Genomic DNA, 21675 nt, shown 5'->3' on the forward strand with positions numbered 1-21675 from the left:
CTGCGTCGGGCTCTGCACTCAGGGTGTAGCCTGCTTAGGATTCTCTCTCTCTCGCTCTCTCTCTCCCCACCCCGCCTCCCCTGCTCATGCTCTCTCTTTCTCTCACTCTAAAATTTAAAAAAAAAAAGAGAGAGAGAGAAATTTCACCAAGTGGCCACCAGCTGTTCTCACACTTAGGCAGGTCATAGGGGTGATGTCCCTAATGTAAGTTTCTGTTTTAATTACAATCTGTTGGGGCTTTTGCTTTTTCACCCATAGCCAGACTGTTTTACACCTGCATCGTCCAGTACCATGGCCCCTAGTCCCGTGTGCTATGTGCTGAAATTGTAAAATACGCCCCCAGATATTTTTGTTTTTTAATTAGGCTCCATGTCCAACATGGGGCTCAAACGCAAGACCTTGACAAAATCAAGAGTTGCAGGCTCTACCGACTGAACCAGACAGGCACCCCCACGCCAGATTTTAAAGACTTAAAGTGGGCAAAAATATCACAATATTTTTTGTGTGTTACAGGTTGGAATGCTAATATTTTCAATGTATTGGGTTGCATTAAATATTTTGTAAAATTAATTTCACCTGTTTCTTCCTCTATTTAGTGTGGCTACTGGATAATCTGAAATCGTGCCTGTGGTTTGCATTATGTTTTATTGGACAGCACTGACTTGATCGTCCAGAGCCAAATTCCAGGCTGTGGAGATTAAGAAGAGGTATGACTGGTTTGCAGATGCCTGGGTCAGAGCTTCTCAAAAAGGTTTGCTAAAAGACTGTCAAAACCCACTTAAAATCTGGCTCTGTGTCTTTTTCCTGCAGGAGTTGACACATTTGGTCAAAGCTGGGGGAAATGCAGCATAGGTTTGAGCTCATGCTGGTGAGTTGCCTTTGTAAGGGTCTTGCGGGCATTTGTCCTTAAAGGATGACAAATCCGTCCTTAAAGTATTCAATTTCTGGCTCAATGCAGTTGGACAGAAAAATATATATATACCCTAAGTGAAAACCCATGTCAACCATTCAAGGAGGCTACGGTCTAGGAAAACACCACCAACTACAATTAAAAGGCAAACAACAAGCTGGGGAAAATATTGCCAGTCGGGAATCAGAAAAGGGAAAAATATTGCTAATTTCAAGAGTTCTATCAAACCAAGAAGAATAAAGACGAACACGTCAATCAGAAATTCAAACAAAGGAATTACAAAGAGTCAAGGAAAATGTTTACCATCAAAAATACTTTTCAGTGCAAATTCACACAACATAAAATATCATTTTTCACCTAACTGGCAAAGGTTTCCAGGAACCATGATTGTTTGGTGAGGGAAGGGAATAAGAATTTAGCATAAAATATAACTTGGATCCTATATTCCCACTCCTAAGAATTCATCATATGTAAATGATCACAGATGTGCACAAAGATTGACTGCAAAAATACATTTTTTAACAGCCCAAAACTGAACACACACAATTGTACCACAAACAAGGACCAGAGCAGTCAACAATGGCAGTCACTCTGTGCAGCCACTAAAATTAGGTCACCAAAGAAGATGTAACCCCACGGAAAATGATCGCTTTTTTCAAAGCAGCTATTATGATAATATGTATAATATGAAACAACTATTGTAAGAAAAAAAAAACACATGTATATAAAAGATAAGAAAAATATCCACCAAAATGTTATCAGCTCTCACCTCTGAGTGGTGGAATTTCTTCTTTTGGCCCATCTTTGATTTTCTAAGTTTTCTCTAGTAAACGTATGTTATTTTTAACACCATAATGGAAATGTTTTCTACCACATACACTAAGTAGCTATACTGTTTACTTAAATATTTTAACATAGCCAACCTGTCTGTTGTAGCCCTTGGGCAAAACAGACATGTCTGTGTTTGAAATCAATCATATTTCATACATTAATGATCAAGGGTGTCATCCCCTGTGGGAAAGCAGGTATCGATACCTTCAGACAGTCAAAGGCATAAAGTACACCTGTCCCCTCCCTCGGGATCTCCTTCCAGAGAGCTGTACCTAGCCTGCACATGCATACCGACTTCAGGATTCAGCAAGTAGGAGCACAAAGCTGCATGTTCTCATCTGTGCATGCACACAGGGTCTCAGTCCCTCCACGTTTCTCGGAAAGAAAACAACTCATTGTTCTTAGATTCCATTTATGAATGGAATTACATGGTTTTGTCTTTCTTAGTCTAGTTTATTTCCCTTATTTCACTTAGCATAATACCCTCTAGGTCCATCCATTGTCCCAAATGGCACAGTGTCGTTCTTTTTTATGGCTGTATAATATTCCACCATGTATATGCACATGCACATGTGCCACGTTTTCCTTATCCATTTGTCTCCTGATGGACTCTGAGGTTGCTTCCATGTCTTAGCCACTGTAAATAATGCTGCAATAAACAGAGGGATGCATGTATCTTTTTAAATTAGTATTTTCATCTTCTCTGGGTAAATATTCAATGAATAGACAAAAGCCAGAATACGACCTATGAATACAGAGAACAAACTGATGGTTGCCAAAAGGTTGGGAGTGGGGGGTTGGGTGAAATGGGTGATAAGGAGATACAGGCTTCCAGTTCCGGAATGAGTAAGTCACCGGAATAAAAGGCACAGCCTAAGGAACAGAGTCAATGATATTGTCACAGCCATGGAACAAGACACATGGTAGCTACACTTGTGGTGAACACAGCATACAGTATAAACTTGTCAAATCACTAAGTTGCATACCTGAACTAATGTAACAGTGTGTGTCAGCTATATTCAAAAAGGAAGGAAGGAAGGAAGGAAAGAAGGAAGGAAGGAAGGAAGGAAGGAAGGAAGGAAGGAAGGAAGGGGAAGGGGGAGGGAGGAGGAAGAAAGGAAGGCAGGGAGAGAGGAGAAAATGAGTAACTGATCCTAACGTGTTTGTTCTTTGTTCATCTCCTTTCACTCTTACCCCATTTCGTTCAAACATCCTGAAAAAGCAAACGCCATCAAGCTCACCCACTATGTGCCATGGACTGTGCTGGGTGCTAGGGACCCAGCAGTAAAGAAGACTTGGTTCCTGCCCAGAGCAGGGGAGACACACACCGAAAGGAAAATATAAGGCAACGGACAAATGCTCAACCCAGGTCTCAAGCTTATTACTCTAGGAGTTGAAAGATGGAAGTGAGTCTTCCACTTCCTCAATCTTAACGTGGCATTTACAAATGAGGGAGCCAACCAAGCACTGCAGCCCTGATATTTTTGGAAACAATGGTAGAAAATAAGTCACCTCAGCTTTTCTAAGTTGTGAAACAGAAGCTACAGAAAAGGGAACCCTCCTCGTATTCCTGGGCCTGACACAGATTCACATTCTCTGAATAATCTCAAAAACTGCTTATTGTAACAGACCACGCAATTTAGAAATTTATTTTAAGACCTGTTACTCTCTGATTCATGTGCTTGAAGGCAAATTATAGGAGTCGTTGTAATAAAAATGCTTAGGCTGATCATAATAAAATAAACTAGTATGAGTTGAGAATTTTCTGTGCACCAGACACTATCATTTTTGTCACACTCACTTCTCCTTACAGACCTAAGAGGAAGTATTATTATTAGAGTTTTGCCACTGAGGAAGCAGGTGTCGGGGCATTCAGTGACTTGCTCTCGGTCACAATGAGAACCAACAGCAGAGTCCAGGGGTCAGGGGTGCATCCGGCTGATCCCCCCCTTCCCAGTCCTTTCCTGGACAACCTGATGCCATTTAGGCTCTCGGCAAGATTTTAAACTTCTGTTTCCTCCTGGCTTCTAATCACACGCCACCCACACCCACAGATTAAGTCCCCTTGCTTGCTCCCCAGCAGGCCCAGCTGAGAACGAAAGGGAGGTCTCAGCATGGGGAGGAAGGTGAGCTTTGAGCCCTAGTTCTGCCTTTTTCTAGCCGTGAGTCCTTGGATTCATTAAAGCTCTCTGAACCTCACCTTCCTCGTTTTTAAAATGAGGAAGGTGGTGAGGATGATGATGCCTTCCCCATATGGTTGATTACGAGGGTCCTAATCAGTTTATTCAACAAATGAACGCCGTGCACCTACTGGGCGCAGGCCCCACCCTCGCGCCAGGTAGGAAGAAGGAGGCAGAACCCCTCTGCCCTCAGAGAGCTTTGCTGTTTGCCGTCCCTCGTGTGTCGTGTTTGCATCGGGAAAATGACCTCTGGATGCATGTCCAGTGGGCACATGGTCCTACACAGTGAAGATTACAGACGAAATGTCCCCGAGGATCTTTACACGTATCAGAAGAGGAAGTCTCTGGAACAAAACCATCACCAACTACTGACGTCCGTGGGAATGGGACGTGCTTCCCCCTCTGGGCTCCAGAGTCTTGGCCTGTCTCGCAGCCACGTGCTCCAGACTGACAGCCTCAGGAGGGGAAAGAACTCACCTCATCTTGTGCTCTGCACTGAGTAGGGGCTTAGCAAATATTTGTTCAATGATCTCATGAGTCCGTGGCCTTAGGAAATCTAGAAGTCGTTTATATTCAGCTCTCTATTTCATTGGATCATTTCTTTGCACTAGTTTATTTCCCAATTTGCTCTGCTTATGCAAATATTAAGAGTTTCCTGAATTTCCTAAATAGATACCATCTGGGTCGGGCTGGGAGTTATTGAAGGAAATCAACATAGAATTGAAAATTAGCTACAGAGACGCTACAGGTGTGTAACTGGGAATTCTCCATATTATTGTTAATCACATTCATTACTAAAGCCATAAGAAAAGCCCCTGTGATTAACCAAAACTCATCTCCCTGTCTCGCACTCTTTGACTCTGAGTATAGAAAGCCATCCATAGATGGCTGAGTGGCGGCCCCAGGACACGCTGTGGCTCAGTAATGAAGCCAGGGACAGGTGTCTGTTGTTCAGATGTTCAGTCCTCTGAGCCAGGCTCCCTCTTCCTTCTACCGTGTTGTTGCCTTTATATTTAATAATTCTCAATGTGTAATCCCTAATGTCAGTGCAAATTAGCATTGCTGCCATAAACTAATCAGTATGTAAAATGAGCAAGTCCCTGAGGGGCAAGAATTAAAAACACGAGGGTTGGAATGTTAGAACAGCCCTGGGTGCCAACAGAGACTCGGTGTCTCTAAGACGCTACCCTCCGCTGCCGGGTTTCAAACAGGCCCCCATCTGGGGCTGCCCAGTGCTGGAAAAACCCTGGCCTTTCTCCTTGTGTCTTTTCCACTAGCCAGTTAAAGGATAAACCCATTTGGAAAATAAGGTCCTACGCCACTGAGAGCAGTAAGAACATTTCTCTTCCCAGTGACCCCACGCACCATGTGGCTTTTGTGAGTGTGTAGTTCAACAGTACTGAGGAAGGAATGAACCCTCTGGGGGTTGACGCCTCTGGAATCACGTGGTTAAGTGTGTGCCTGAGATGAACACCCATCACTACCTCCTCCCTAGCCAGCACCCGAGGCCCCAGAGCTCTCCCGCACCCTCCTTTTGCTCTGATGGTTGCCTGCAGAAGTATGTAGAGTGGGAATGTTACAGGGCAGGAGAGAGGCCAGACAATGCACCTGCTAGGACATCCCATGCCATAAGGGCTCACGGCAATGGCTATGGTTTACAGAGTTGTGTATGTAACACAGAAGGTCCCTTTCCCAGACAGAAATGTGTCTTCACGGTGCTAAAAGTATTGCTGTTTTGTGCCACTTCTGGAATCAAAGAATTTTAGTCAAGGAAAAAACCAACATTTACCAAGGCCAGTGCTCTCATTATTACAGTTGGGAAAACCTCAGTTCAGATGACTATTTCTCACAGCCCCTCTGAATACCTTTGCTCATTGCTGTCCCCCATGGATGACCATTCTAACAAATTCATGTCATGTGACTTCCGTGTTTCCATCCCTCCCTCTTTGGGAAGATGGTGAGAAAGAAGTGGTTTGCGCCAGCCATATAATCACTGAAGTGTGGTTTAAATCTAGACATCGCTGGGGTGCCTGGGTGGCTCAGTCAGTTAAGCATCCGACTTTAGCTGGGGTCATGATTTCACGGTTTGTGGGTTTGAGCCCCGTGTCAGGCTCTGTGCTGACAGCTCAGAGCCTGGAGCCTGCTTCGGATTCTGTGTCCCCCTCTCTCTCTCTCTGCTCCCCCACCTCCACTCGTACTCTGTCTCTCTCTCAAAAATAAACATTAAAAAATAAAAATAAAAAATCTAGACATCGCTTCCTCAGCCAATGAAATATTGAAAATTATCAAGGCCACTGTGAAAGCACAAATACCATAAAAATGCAGATAACTTTACAGTTCTGCCTTTATATATATGTAGTTCTATCTATCTACGGTACATAGATAGATCTACATATAGATATGAATCTGACTTGTATCTAAAAAGTAAGCAGAATAGGGGTACCTGGGTGGCTCAGTCAGTAAGCGTCTGACTTCAGCTCAGGTCATGATCTCACGGATCGTGGGTTCAAGCCCCGCCATCGGGCTCTGTGCTGACAGCTCGGAGCCTGGAGCCTGCTTCAGGTTGTGTGTGTGGTCTCTCTCTCTCTCTCTCTCTCTGCCCCTCCCCCACTTGTGCGTGCGCTCTCTCTCTCTCTCTCTCTCAAAACTAAATATTTTTTTAAAGTTTTTAAATAAATGAAGAGTCAGAATAGGAGACGAAACATCGTTGTCTTCTATAGTCCTATCCCACTCAGAGAAATGACTACACTGCAAGGGGGCACACGGATATTTATGTGGGTTTGTGACAGCTATGCCCGATACAAATGGCTCCAGGACAGGCTTCAGTTGAATGGGAGCAAAGAGGATGGCATGGGAGACGTTTATTTGGAAGATTTTATTTAGAATCCACTAATTCAAAAACAAACTCGGAGGAGTCCTCTGCGGCACACCGCACGTGCTCTTCTCCACTTTTCCTTCCCTCCCATCTCCAGGCGGTGACAAGGGGTCGGCGGTGGGTCTCCATTAGCCATACTGATGCCAGTCTGGTGCCTCACCTTGAGCCCCGATTCAGGCTTCAGAAACATGCCCTGGTGTGTCTGGATAATGATGGCCATTGTTACGTGGTACCGTAATGTAGCCATCCCATTTTGCACCTCTGGTAAAACGTGTCTGTAACAGTCATTTTCTCATCTTACGGAGCCCACTGTCATGGATTTCCATGGTGGGGTGGTCCCAACGTGACAATTAAATGAAAATAAAGAATCACACGTTTCGAAGGGACTAGAGGAAGAACTGGTCGGCGGAAAAATGACTCAGCCCAGAAGCATCATGGACTACACGATACTCATCTCTCCTGTTCCCCACCTGAAAGGAAGTATGTGAGCAGGAAATATTTGGACAGGCTAACCGGAGGAGCTCCGCCTTGATAAGCCCCATCGGAAAACCATTGTATATCTCTGTTTTTAAACTTGTTGTATTTTATCCGCTTGTGTTTTAAGTTATCCGTCGGGAAACAGTCTTTGATAAAGGACATTTTGCACACACGCACACAATTTAGGCTGTAGATATGACCAAGTTTAAAGTACATATTGCTGAAGGTCCAAGGGGAAAATACACAGGAGGCATACAGTCCAGGAAATACAGGACGTTAATGAGAAAATTATCAGTCGCAGGTGTGATAGTCAACCAAAGCCCTCTCTTAACAGAAAGTAAAAAATAACTCTTTTGACTAGAGGACAGATACAGTAGGAATAGATGCCCCTCTGTCCCCTTCTGATCGCTGCTGTCACAGGATATTGAAATGTAATTTTCTGATTGCTCCAGAATCAGAAGCTAGAGCTGAAACGCAGGCCCAAATGCTCTCCATTCGAAACTGCTCTAACAGCGGGGTACGGTGCCCCACGCCAGGCACTGCACAAGCAATACTACCACAGCCAACCACCACTCAACACACACACCCACTGGCCATGTAGGAAATGGAGCTTTCATGAGACATGCTTCTCCTTCCCCGTTCCACAGCCCCACAGGGGGGTGAGGAGGGAAGAAACGCTCCCACTCAATCCAAACAAAGGCAAGAACATCCACCAGACCCACTCACAAAGACCGGGGGTGGGGGGGGGCCTGTAAGCAGGAACACCTGATTCTCCGGCATGGACATCTGTCTAAGTTGGGGTTCTCTTAACAGAAAGTCTGAGACAAGAATCTGAGTTTGGGCTATTTTCTGGAGAAGTGATTCCCAAGAAACTAAGAGTGAGGAAGCGAGAAGCAGGAAAAGTCAACCAACGGTATGTTACTGAGCTGATCACCACAGGGACAACTGGGGCCCAATCCTACCAGGAACCGCCTGGAAAAACGTGTGGAATGTGCTTCAGAATTGTCGCCCCAGAGGCTGGGGAGGGTGGCACACCTATCCACCAACTCCCACCCCAGTGCTTGACAGCTGCCCTCAGGGGCATTCATTACCTACTCCCCATCCTCACAAGCTTCAGAGCACGTCGTGCGGCACACAAACCTGTTGGGAGCAGGTGGACAGAACTGTCCAGAGCTGGAACGGAAATCGGGAGGGAGGCCAAGAGATCGAGATACAGGACATCAAATGTCTGCAGCAATGTGTGCTCTCACACAACTGATTTTCTGATGTATCACTACCCCTCAAGCAGGGATAAAGAAGTTGGAGGGGCGCCTGCGTGGCTTAGTCAGTTAAGCGTCCGACTCTTGGTTTTGGCTCAGGTCTCGAGCTCATGGCTGGTGAGTTCGAGCCCCACGCTGGACTCTGAGCAGACAGTGCGGAGCCTGCTTGGGATCCTCTCTCTCCCTCTCTCTCTGCCCCTCCCCCTCTCACTCTCTCTGTCTCTCTCAAAATAAATAAATAAACTTAAAAAGAAGAAGAAATTGGAGAGCCACGGCAAGGCAGAGAGGTCTGCAATGGGACAGCCTGAATGCCTACCGTTCGGTGTAGCAAAGATAGGTGAACTTCCCGTGAATCGAGTAGACGTCGCAAACATTAACCTCCCCAAAAGTGTGCCCGTTGGGCAAGGGGACCCACCGAAAGAGGCTAAGTAACATGTGAAAAGGGGTGGTTGCCCAGATGGGCTGGGAAAGGTTGAATTCACCTCAGGGTCTGGGCATGGTGGGGGGCGGGGGGGGGGCCTGTGGTGTCGTCTGGAGAACCCACGTGTGGGTGTCCCTGGACAGTGAGCGTGCCAACGCCTGCACACGGGGTGTTCCAGTCTGTTAGCCAGGGAGGCAGCGATGACCAACAAGGAGAGGGTTACAGACAATGGACAGGGAGAGATTCGAAATGGATATGGGAGATTAAATTTTCAAACTGGACCCGGGGGGCTGAACATCAGTAACTGAAAATGAGCCAGACGTCCGTGGTACCTGCCCAGGCTATCGTGGGCAATGGGAAGATGTGTCCAGCAGAACACGACAGAGACCGGAGAACAGGAAGACCATGGTGTGTTTGTACCTCCCATGAACAGAGACGCCACAGTGAACTGGTTATCTTACTGAGCAAAGTGGGACCAAAAACAGGGCAGGCTCCCAACCACGTGAGTGCCAGTACCTGCCACTGGTGGAGTCGGGTTAATCCGCGAAGGGACGGTGAAGCTGTCTGGGCTGCGGAAGGAACCTGAACGAATGGAGTGTGGCTCAGCGCGGTATTCTACTCGAGACCCAGAGAATTCAACAGTGGTTTTTAAAAAGCTGAATGGACCAGTGGCGCCCATTGTATGGCTCAGTATGGATTGTGTGGCTCAATCCGTTGAGAGTCCGGCTTCAGCTCAGGTCATGACCTCACGGTTCATGAGTTCGAGCCCCGCGTCGGTCTCTGTGCTGGCAGCTCAGAGCCTGGAGCCCGCTTCGGATTCTGTGTCTCCCTCTCTCTCTCTGCCTCTCCCCCACTCACGTTTTGTCTCTGTCTCTGAAAAATGAATAAACCTTAAAGAAAATTTTTTTTAAATAAATAAACACTGGGGCGCCTGGGTGGCGCAGTCGGTTGAGTGTCCGACTTCACCCAGGTCACGATCTCGCGGTCCGTGAGTTCGAGCCCCGCATCAGGCTCTGGGCTGATGGCTCAGAGCCTGGAGCCTGTTTCCGATTCTGTGTCTCCCTCTCTCTCTGCCCTTCCCCCGTTCATGCTCTGTCTCTCTCTGTCCGAAAAATAAATAAATGTTGAAAAAAAAATTTTTTTAATAAAAAAATAAAAAATAAATAAATAAATAAACACTAAAAGAAAAATTTTAAAGTGGAATGGACCAGATTATTAACAACAAAGTGACAGTAAAAATAAAAAATGAAATACAGTGACTGATGTACTTGGGTGTTTGCATTTCCTTCAATCTTATTCTAAAGCATATTTGCTTAACCTGAGATGCAAAGACCCCTCTCCCCTGCAGAGTGAATGGCTAAGCCTCAGAAGATCTGTGAGCCTGTGGAAACTGCAGGCAATCAATCGTTTGCGTGGTTGTACATATGTGGTTTGGTGATGATGGAAGGAGCCTCTAGCTCCCATCAGATTCTCAAAGAAATACTTGATCCCCAAAAGGGTAGGCGTCACTTATTTCTGCCGTTCATCAGTACTGAAAATTTCCCATGTCAATGCAACTATTTCGTTTCTACAGGAAAAGTACAGTTCATCAAAAAGTATTCCGTTTCCTTCTTGACTCAGAGAGAGCCCCCCGCCTGTAAGAAATATTTCTGTCCCGGCTCCATCCGGACTCCAAGGCTGTGTGAGCTCCAGCCCTGCACCGTGGCCTCCTGGTGGCCGCTGTGAGAACTGCAGCCACAGTCCCTGGTTTAGGGGAAACCCGTTGAGTCCAGACACCCCTGTGGGTGATATATATTACAGGGCTAGATGGGCAGCTGGTCCACTGAAAGACAATTTTCTAAAAGTTATTAATAACTATGTGATTCTAGTAATATGCATTATAAAAATTTAAGAAGTTGATTTTGAGTCATTATGTTCTAATTGTGTTAATAATAGGCCAGGTGGATTTGGCAAAAGAAAAACCACAATAATACGTACGTGACTGAAGTTTGCAAAATAGTGATCTAATTCAATCCTCTCGTTTTCTGGTGAGGAAGTGAAGTGTGAAGAAGTTAGGAAACTATGCCAGGTTAGCAGAAAACACGGGATCAGAACTCAGGTTTCCTGACCTATAATCCAGGGTTCTCTAAGATTCTATAAAAGTTCTTCCGACCGGAGGTGTCAGAACAAAGGCTGAAGGAGCATGTTCTCTGGGGCAACTGAACCACATTAGAGTGAAAGTTCTCTCTCTTTCTCTTTCAATACATATTCACATATATCTTTGTGAACCCCTACATAGATACATCCACATATGATTACATTCACTCATTCAGTGAACATTTATGGAATACCTATTTGGGGTCAGCCACTGTTCTAGCCTCCAGCGATAGAAAGATAAATATAACACAGTCTTGTCCGCAAGGAGCTCACAGCCTGAAGAGTAGACAGATACTCAAGGAAACAGATTTATTTATTTAAGACCCAAGACAGGGGTGAAGTAATTCAAGGTAATTCAAGGGGAGACGGTGTGATTTCTGGACAAGGCTTCACAAGGGTGGTAGCTGAGCTGAGTCTCAAACAATGAGCTCTTGAGAGGTGATAATGGTGGGGCAGGTGCAAGATCATAGAATTCAGAAACATTCACAGCATTTAGGTAACTTCTAATACTTCAGTAGGTGTGGATTGTAGGTGTTGGTGATGGCTAGTTATATTCTGGGCTCCTGATGGTGAAGAGCTAGATTGGAAAAGCACTGAATGTCATGCTAAGTAAGCAGCACAGATTTTATCCTGAAAACACTGAGGGTGACTGGGCGTCACATGATATTCCCATCTGTGGCACTGTGGAGAATGAGTGAGAGGGAATAATACTGGAGTCAGAAACACCAGCAAGGGAGCCATGGCAATAATCCAGACTAGAAACTCTAAAGCACAACCAAGGCAGTTTGACATGAATGAGCAAAGTGGGTGGTGAGCTGAGGTTAGACAGTAGAGTCAACCATGAAATTGGAAGTGAGGAAAAAGGAGGAGCCAAGTATGTTTCAGAGTTCTTCCTTGGGTAACTGGGTAGATGACTGAGTCAGTAACTGAGAGTGGGGATGTCAGAGAAGGGGCTGATGGGGGAGAAGAATAGCGAATCTAATAAATAGATAGTTTTAAGATGAATTTCCTAAAGGCAAGGATAAAAAGATACTAAACTTTTTAGGATAAAATAAACAGACAGCAAACTTAGTAAAGGTCAGTGAGATGTTCAATAAAGGCCAAATGGTAGGTTGCAACTCTGGAGAGGGATCAGGGCTAAGGATATAAATTAGAGGAAAATTAGTATGTTAAGGGTACCCGAAACACAGGGGTATTTGAGGTCACCCAGAAGGAGAATATATAAAGTGAGAAGACAGGATAGGCTATAGCAGAAGACAGAGGAACATCAGTATTAAGGAAATGGGGAGAGAAACTGGAGTTCTCAAGAGGTTGAGAAGAATGGCCAGCTGGGTAGCAAGAGGACCAGGAAAAGGGTGAATCGTGATAGTCTAGGGGAGAGAGAGTTTAAGAATGAATTTGATTGATGAAATGTTACAGACCTCACGGTGATACAGAGCAGAATAGGAGTGGAAAATGCCTTTTGGGTTTAACAGAAAATCATTGCTGACTGCTGCAGTGATAGAGACAGAAATCAGATCAGAGATAAAAATCAGGTCAGCTATCAGACCATGGAGGTCAGGTCCCATTCACTCCAAAAGTGAACATGAACTAAAAGCACAGCGAGCAGGTAACCCCTGGGCGGGGAAGGACAGAGGATAACAACAAAGCAAGCCAACAGTTTCTACTGGCTCAATAAGTGGTTAATAAAGGCCTCCACTTTTATGAGGAGAATATTAAGTTGGACCCTATGAAACTGCCATATTTATAAGTCACAGTCAGATATAAGGAATGTCAGACGTTGTCACCCAACTGAGTGAGAATGGGTGATACCGACTGTATCGTTGTTCCTCATGTTCTGCGAGAAACTCAGCCAAGATCAGCGCATCGCTCTCCACTCAAATCACATGGAGGCTAATAATGGACAAGCCTTGGCCAGACTTAGGCAGCTCAGCGAGCTAGTTCCAAGCCAAGGCTCGCACTAGGCAGCCAGCACCGTGCCCGGGCTCAGCACCCACCTGCTGGGGGGTCTGCACAAGCTCCTTAACCTCTCCTGGACCTTGTATAAATATAAAGACAGATGATGATGATGATGACAACATCAATCTCCATAGCGATGCAGTTAATAAAATAGTTCTACCTCCTAGAATTGTCTAGAGGACTAAATATGAACTACTTCCCATCCACTGAAGGAAGAATGGACAAGCAAAATGTGGCACATCCACGCCATGAACTACTGCTCAGCCTTACAGAGGAAGGAAATCCTGATACATGACACAACATGGATGAACCCTGAGGACATTCTGCTGAGTGAAATGAGGTTCTGAGGGGAGTCAAATTCGGAGCCAGAAGCCGGGGGCAGAATGGGGAGGGGGGAGTCCGTGCTTAACAAGGACACAGTCTCAGTTTAGGAAGATGGAAAGAGTTCTAAAGATGGCTGGCGGTGATGGTAACGCAACAATGTGGATGCATTTTATGTCTCTGAGCGGTACACTTAAAAATGGTTGAAATGGCAAATTTCGTGTCATTTACACTTTATCGCGATAAAAATGGAAAAAAAGTAGTGAATTCGTAAATCACTCAGTCATTGTTATGCAAATGTTGTTAAATAAATACAAACACAATGCAGTGCCAGATGTCGCATGACCCAAGACCAGAAATAACCCCGAAGAACAGAAGAAAGAAAGAATTCAGCAGAAAGTCAAGTTGGGAAGGACCCCACATGAGTGAGAAAGGGAGGGGAAATGAGGCGATACCTCAGTGTCGATGAAAAACTGCATCGATAAAGGAGGTGGAATCCACCTGCTCTTTAAGAAGCCCAGTGAAAGTTCACTCAACAGATATTTATAAGGAAGCACCTCCCAGGTGCCAGGCCCTCTGGCACATGCTACCAGCAAAAAAGTTCTTGTAGGGCAAGAACATGAGAAAATGATTGGCACAGCTGTCAAGACAGGCTGTAGGGAGACACCAAGACAGATGAAACGTACAAGGCCACGTACACTTCATAGGAATGAGCCAGACCATCTTGTGATTGCCGGGGCCACCCGGCAGTCGGAAATACAGTGTGGTTGCTGAGGCCATGTTTACCACTAAGGAGAAGCCGGCCTGAGCTGTGATTAGGCTGACAGCACCCATCGCAAACCTGTTCCCTCGCAAGCCCTTCCCCAGAAGAGAGGCAACAAGCAGGTAGAGGAGAGCAGTGGTTCTCAGACTTTTCAGACATGCCAGCGCCTGGGACCCACACCCAGAGAGCCTGACTCAGTCCGTCTGGGTGGAAGCTGGGCATTTCAAGTCTCCACGTGATTCAAACACGCAGCCAGGATTGAGAGCCCCTGCATCACAAAGAGCGATTGCTCCCTGTATAGCAGGGATCCCAGGGGCCCCTCGGGTAGCAGAAACAGCAGAGGTTGATTGGCAGCTGGAAGTGACCGTCAGGAGGATGTGTTTTTCCCCTTCAGTCAGCGACGAACACCTGTGGATCTCACAGGCTTGACCAAGGGAGGAAACCCATCTCTCCTTCTGAGAAGGCTGGCTTCCCAGGGGAAGCTTGGTATCCAGGCTGTGCCTGGATACCAAGGGCCTCGCCCCGTCACTTAGCAGAAGCGGCTTCTTAGGGGAGCGTGATCCACACCGGTCACTCCCTCTGGAAGGAACCACCCCCACCTGCCCAGCCAACAAAAGGGTGCTTCCCAGGAAAAAGCAGCTGAGGGTCTCCCTAGGTATTCACCACGTGGGAGCAGGAGAGGAAAGTGGGGGCGATCCAAGTACTCACAGCTGGGAGGCCCTGTGGCGCAAGGCTGCCTGGGCCTGTGCGTCCAGGTGGCCCAGGAGGCTGCAGAGGGCCGGCTGCCTCGAAGGAAGCTGGAAGTGTGGGCTGCCTTTCTCCTTCTCCAGCTCTTCCAATCTGTGTCTTAACGCCTCGGCTGACAACCCAAAACAGGAGAGAGAGATAGAACCATGAAACTCAAAATAGGTAATGCAGCGTCCCAGAGCCCCACTCCCAGCCAACATTCAGCTTAACGATGCAACACAACCGTGTCTGGTGCCCGCGACTCCACCTCTCAGCTGGTGCTTCCGAGAATCTTCTTTTCACTGACTGCACAGCCCCACCTACTTTTTGTGCTTCCAAATATCAGAATGTACACTGTAGGTATTTATATCATGGGCATAATTATGATCATCCTATAGGAGGACACTTGATATTAATTTTTTTAATTTTTTAATGTTTATTTATTTTTGAGACAGAGACAGAGCATGAGCAGGGGAGGGGCAGAGAGAGAGGGAGACACAGGATCCAAAGCAGGTTCCAGGCTCTGAGCTGTCTGTCAGCACAGAGCCCAACACGGGGCTTGAACCCACAAACTGTGAGATCATGACCTGAGCTGAAGTCGGACGCTTAACCATCTGAGCCACCCAGGCACCCCAATATTATTTTTAAAACCATGGTTTTCACTTGGGAGAAAACCTGCTCATTTTGATGAGTTTGGGGTCTTCAATCGAAAAATGTCAGTGCCCAAGCTTGGACTTTAAGAATGTTTCCTTACAAACTGCCCATCAAGACAGAACCAATTACAATCACTAAGGTCATTGAAGTGATGTTTCAGTTGTATGTTACAGATGACCATATGTCCACCTCTGTTATCAGGTAGGGGGTCCTATTACTTTTTAATGACCTTAAGTTTCCCTAGGACAAGGTGCAGATGCAGAATCACTGTAAAACAGTTTTTCTCTAGAAAAGTAAGCTTAAGAAATTGGAATCCCCTCCAATGAGAACTTTTATAACCAAACACCTGAAGAATTGGAAAGTCTCCCCTAAAGCCATTTCTGCAGAAATATTAAGACTGGGTTCAAAAATACCATCCATCAGGGGTGCCTGGGTGGCTCAGTCGGTTAAGCGTCCGACTCTTGGTTGCGGCTCAGGTCATTATCTGAGATCATGAGATTGAGCCCCGAGGCAGGCTTTGCACTGACAGCGTGGAGCCGGCTTCAGGTCCTCCCTCTCTCTCTCTTTCTCTCTCTCTCTCTGCCCCTCCCCCACTTGCCCACCTCCCCCAAAATAAATAAATAAGCTTTTAAAAAAAATTAATCTTTAAAAATATCATCCATCAGATCTTCACTCCTGCTGCTCCTTGCCAGGCGAGTCGGCAGAAATTTGATGGCCTCCACCCTTGGGTAGTAGGTGGGCTCTGGGGCCACCCAGGACCCCAGGAAGCCACTTCTGGCCATGAGCGCCTACTGCTCACCCTGATGTGCAGTGGAAACATTAGCGTCTTCTGTGTGTGCCATGATGGGAAGATGTTTGGGAGGCCCAACCCTAGACCGTGCTTCTTTACATATCCATGGCCCTCAGGGCATTTTCCAACTAGGCCGTTTCTAGAAGACCCAGTTTTATTTATAAAACTCTTTGGACAAAACTTTTTGCCATATACCAGCAAAGGTCAACGCTAAGCACGGTGCACACTCGACATGACGCCTCTCTCTTCCTGCCCTACTCCCAAGGTGCGCACTTGGGCAGAGGAAAGGCAGGCCTCAGGTGTTGTGGGCAGCAGACAACCTCCCCCAGCCATATACATTGGGACCAACAGCCAGGAACTTGCTAAGAGAATTTATTTGCCAAGGATTCATTCTAACAATACCAGAAAGGGTCGTTTACTCACTTCAAGACCAAGTCACAGGGACCTGACAAGGGTTCTCAGTTGGTGCCACCTTGTTCAAGGTGACAAGACATCACACCAACAACACAGAGTGGACTCTGGCCTGGCAGTTGTCTCAGGATAACACCAAGATACACCTATTCCCTAACACCAAAAGCTTCAACCTTTTTAAAAACTGAATTTTATTTTTTTTTAATTTTTTTTGATGTTTATTTTTGATAGAGACACAGAGCACAAGCTGGAGAGGAGCAAAGAGAGAGGGAGACACAGGATCCAAAGCAGGCTCCAGGGTCTGAGCTGTCAGCACAGAGCCCGACGCGGGGCTCGAACTCGTCAACTGCGAGATCATGACCCGAGCCGAAGTCAGACGCTCAACTGACTGAGCCACCCAGGCGCCCCGAAATGAATTTTATTTTAGTTAATTTTAAAAATTTTAATTAATTTTATTACTTAGTTGTTTACTCCATTCGTGCTATATACAATCAAAACTGCCATGAAAAGCAATAAGTGCCTTACACGTGGTTTCAAATCCCGTCTTCCTGCTGTCGATGTGTATAGAGGTGTGTTACACAGGGATTAGGACAAAGCCTGTGTTTGCACCTTGGCTCTGCCGTTCCTAGCTGTCCCACCTCCATTTTAAGAATGTTCCCTTACAAACTTCCCATCAAGACGGAACCAGTTACAATCACTAAAGTCACTGAAGCCATGTTCCAATTCCATGTTACAGATGACCATATATCCACCTCTGTTATTTTACTTAGCCTGTCTATACGTCAGCTTCCTAATCTGTGGAATTGGGGCTAATAACATGTACATCCTGAAGTTTCCTGAGAATTAACTGAGATCATCTACGCAAAGCATTTAGCATATGCCCAGCAGCCCAGCACCTAGCACGTGTCCAAAGGCTATCTTTAGTAGCGCCGTTAGGTAGTGGCCTTGGAGTGTTTGCACGGATGTTAAGACCCCCAGCCTGGCCTCCCTCTGCCACCAGCTGTGTTCTAAACTGTCCCCTCCCACTGCCTGGTGAAAAGTGCTCAGAGACTGCAAACTGACCCAGCCAAATAAAACAGTAAATTGGCTGCCAAAAATCACATTCGCCATGAATTTCAAAGACAAATATGAATTGTCCCAGGAAATACCTGTGATTAGCTGTGCTCTGCGTTGCCCCTCACCTTCGAAACTGTGACATCTAAAGTTATATCCGTGTTACGATTAGAAAGGTGTGCCAGGACAGTCACCACTGATTCTATAGCTTATTGTCCCCAGTCTCTAAATGACCTACTCCCTGAGCTTCTCAAATGGCTGTCAGCTACTGTGGGTTCCACCTCACAGGTTGGCATCACCTCTGCTTGGCATTAGGGTGCATTCTGCTGGTTCCCCCAAAGTACACCCCTATTCACTAATTTGCTATTGCAGACAGAGGGAGCTCCCAGCCAGGGCAAAGGCCCTGAGGCAGTGAACAAAGGGGAGAGAGTGTTGGGGTGGACTTGGTCATCAGGGCTGCAGAGGCCACTGTAAGGACTGTCTGTTTATCTGGAGGGACGGGGAACCCCTGGAGAATTTTGAGCAGTGATATGATGTGACTGACTCTTGTTGAACAGGATAAGCCAGCTGCTCCCCTGGGAAGAGACCATACGGGGCAGAATCTCGGAAACCAGTCACGTGGGTATTGCGGTTCCCTGGACAAGGCCTAATGGTGCCCAGGACCTGCAAGTGAAACAGGGGTGGTGGAAAGTGCCGGGATTTGGGATATTCTCTGACAGATGGGATGTTGGGAAAGGAGGAAGACAATGACTCCAGTATTTGTGGCCCAAACCACCAGGACAAGGTTACTGTGAGCTGAGCCGGGGTAATCTGCCGTTCCCTCTGTCAGAAACACCCTTCCCCACAGCGGCCCAGGCAAGCCATCCTCCCCCTCCAGATCTCCAGCCCCTCAAGTGGGTTCCCCAGGCTCTATGCCCCCTCAGCACACCCAGGCTTCTGCCCACACAAGGGCCTCACACTTGTCTCCACTTATTCAAGACCTCCTGTGTCCGTGAGAGAGGGACCGTGTCACCATGCTTGTCACTGTTTAAAGACCCACACGGGGAGGCTGCCTGGCTCAGAGTGAGCACACAAGTGTCCTGCTACACTCAAGTTAGGTTCCCTCATGGGGTTTCTTGCTTGGTAAGTTTTCTTAAGCCACTTTATATCGTTTTCATTAGCAAGTAAATGAACATAAAAACATAAAGCTCTTCAAGTCTAAAAGGAAATCCATGGGGCGCCTGGGTGGCGCAGTCGGTTAAGCGTCCGACTTCAGCCAGGTCACGATCTCGCGGTCCGTGAGTTCGAGCCCCGCCTCAGGCTCTGGGCTGATGGCTCAGAGCCTGGAGCCTGTTTCTGATTCTGTGTCTCCCTCTCTCTCTGCCCCTCCCCCGTTCATGCTCTGTCTCTCTCTGTCCCAAAAATAAATAAACGTGGAAAAAAAAAAATTAAATAAATAAATAAATAAATAAATAAAGGAAATCCACCAACTACCTTGCAAGATTTTACTCTTTCTGCCACAGGCCCTCACGGGGCCGCTGCCAGCCGGGCCCAGGCTTTGGGCTCCTGGACTTGTCACCATCCCAGGCTTCCACACCTCGGTGGTGTCCACGTCACTCAGGCCCACTTCCCCATTTCCAGGCAGGCCACATCTCCCTCACTTGCGCGGGATGAGTCACCTCTCTGCCTAAAAACCCATGTTCCTCCAGTGTTCTTGCACATGCTCAGCAGACCGCCCTTCCCAGTGCTCAGATGTGCACAAGCCAACAAACGAGTGACCAGACCAAGGAATGCAGAGACCTCAGCTACGTCCTCGCACTGTGCCAAGCACATTCATACACACATCACAGAATGTTCTTGGAATCCTGGAGGACTCAGCCCGGCCTCCAGAACAAAGGCCCGACGTCTGTGGCACCAGCAAGAGCATCAGCAGGTTTGCTCAGCCTCGCTCTCTTCTCCCACACCGACACTCTGCTCCCTGAGTGACGCGGTAAGGACACAGACTCACAGCACTAAGAATCAGGGCACCTGAATTCTATCACCGGCTTCAGCAGCGAGCATGCTTTTTTGACAAATCACTTCCTCCGTTCACGTCTCAGAGCCTCATCCAGCAGGTGGGAATAACATCTCCACAAGGTGTTTAATGAAATCATGGATGTCATCCATCAGTAAAGAGGTATATTGGACTCCACCCTGTCTTCATCAGCTCAGCACCACAGGCGGGGCGGCTGAACCAACAAACATTTATTTCTCACAGTTCGGGGATTAGAAGTCTGAGGTCACAGCACCAGTACGGCCCGGTTCTGGGGAGAGCCCGCCGTGAGGTGGCAGATGGCCAGCTTCCTGCTATGTCCTCATGTGACCAATAGAGAGTACGCTGGTCTCTTCTCATAAGGGCACTAATCCCACTCTTGGGAACTCCACCCTCATGACCTAATTCACGTGCCAAAGGCCCCACCTCCTAACACCATCCCAGTGGGATTCAGTCTCAACACGTGGATTTGGAGGGACACAAACATTCAGCCCATGAATGGAGAACTCCCGTGAAGGGAGAACCTTCAGCCAGAAGAAAAATGGTTCCTCTGGGAGAAAGGAGGATTCAGAAATGTTTGAAAATACGTCTTTCACCTCGTAAATGCCATGCTTACTATTTCATGTATTCACTCAGTTAACAAATACTTCTGATAACTCAGTGTTGCTAGGCTGTAGAGGCTAAAAAGATAAACAAGACAATTCCTTGGTTCTTAAGGAACTCAGTGACTGGGGACAGGGGTCAAAATTACAAATAGTTTCTTATCTTCCTGTGCAGAAAAGGTGGCCAGCAACCTGCCCCATTGGTATAGGGGGGCCATAAAGGAACACAAGGGTGGTGTTCCCACCAGCACCAAGGGTACAGGGGGCCACGGGGCCTCCGGAAGCCACACAGAGGCAGGCAGTGGCATGGAGGTGGTGTGCCCAGTAGCACCTGTGAATGAGGGACATGAGGGGAGAGGGAGAGCAGGTGGAAGAGATAGCCAGAAGGCTAGGAGATAGGGTACACTGAGAAATAAATAAAGTAATGGCACAAGTAAGTAAATATATGGAGGACAGAGAGAGCCAGGTTCCTTAGTATTTGGAGCATATACTTACAATTATGGAAAGGGGTAAGGGTAGAAAGCACTTGGGTGTGTTGCATTGATATTTGGAAGTACTAGTGTGGTCTGAGGGTTTTTAATATCGATACACATGGAGATGGAAAGAGTTACAGATGTGTGTATTTGCAGTTACGTATATTTTCTGTCTTTGCCCGCCAAGAAAGCCTAGAAGCAACGATAACCCCAGGAGCAACGAGTAAACCAAGCACACGGATCCTGATTTCCAAACACCATCCTCTGTGAAAGGAATCAGAGCCCTTTGGAGAAATGGCTGATTACAGGCCTGAGGCAGGGCCAGAATCTGAATACCTTGTGGCAGCAAAAAATTGGGACGTGCTCAAGGACTGATGGAGACATGTCCACAGAATACAAGAGTCGATAAATTACAAGGAGCTCCCATAGGCCAAATCGGGTGTCATTTGAGAATCAAATAAATGATACTATCAGTGAAGTACAATCCATTGAATAGAATAGGAACCCATACATCCATGCTAACAGAATGCCAACTAATAAAAACGAACAGAGGGAGGTGAAGGGGGGGTGGGCTAGATGGGTGGTGGGCATTAAGGAGGGCACTTGTGTTGAGCACTGGATGTTATACATGAGTGATGAATAACTAAATTCTACTCCTGAAACCAATATTACGCTGTATGTTAACTAACTAGATTTTTTTTTTAATTTTTAAACATTTTCATTTATTTTTCAGAGACAGAGAGAGACAGAGTGTGAGCGAGTGAGGGACAGAGAGAGAGGAAGACACAGAATCTGAAGCAGGCTCCAGGCTCTGAGCTGTCAG

The 21675-nt window shown here is 46.7% G+C and overlaps 1 protein-coding gene and 1 long non-coding RNA gene across 5 annotated transcripts in view; one reads left to right on the forward strand and one right to left on the reverse strand.

Annotated features, from left to right (window-relative positions):
• The window catches only part of DISC1 (DISC1 scaffold protein), a 355616-nt gene that overhangs the window by 244575 nt on the left and 89366 nt on the right, over positions 1–21675 (reverse strand). For 2 of the 4 annotated variants that reach the window (XM_040464923.1, XM_040464922.1), the window contains one exon: positions 14841–14991. In XM_040464923.1, coding sequence (XP_040320857.1) covers positions 14841–14991 — 151 coding nt within the window. Of the gene's footprint in view, positions 1–6777; positions 7267–11384; positions 11771–14840; positions 14992–21675 lie in introns of those variants that run through there. The other 2 variants (XM_040464924.1, XM_040464925.1) reach the window with 2 other exon arrangements.
• LOC121023187 (uncharacterized) lies at positions 248–3502 on the forward strand. Its single transcript, XR_005787277.1, has 3 exons — positions 248–707; positions 811–868; positions 2964–3502. It is a non-coding gene; the product is annotated as an uncharacterized LOC121023187 (long non-coding RNA).

This window comes from Herpailurus yagouaroundi, unplaced genomic scaffold (assembly GCF_014898765.1).
Source record: "Herpailurus yagouaroundi ecotype Mexico unplaced genomic scaffold, PumYag 530, whole genome shotgun sequence".
In the NCBI taxonomy this organism is placed as follows: Eukaryota; Metazoa; Chordata; class Mammalia; order Carnivora; family Felidae; genus Herpailurus; species Herpailurus yagouaroundi.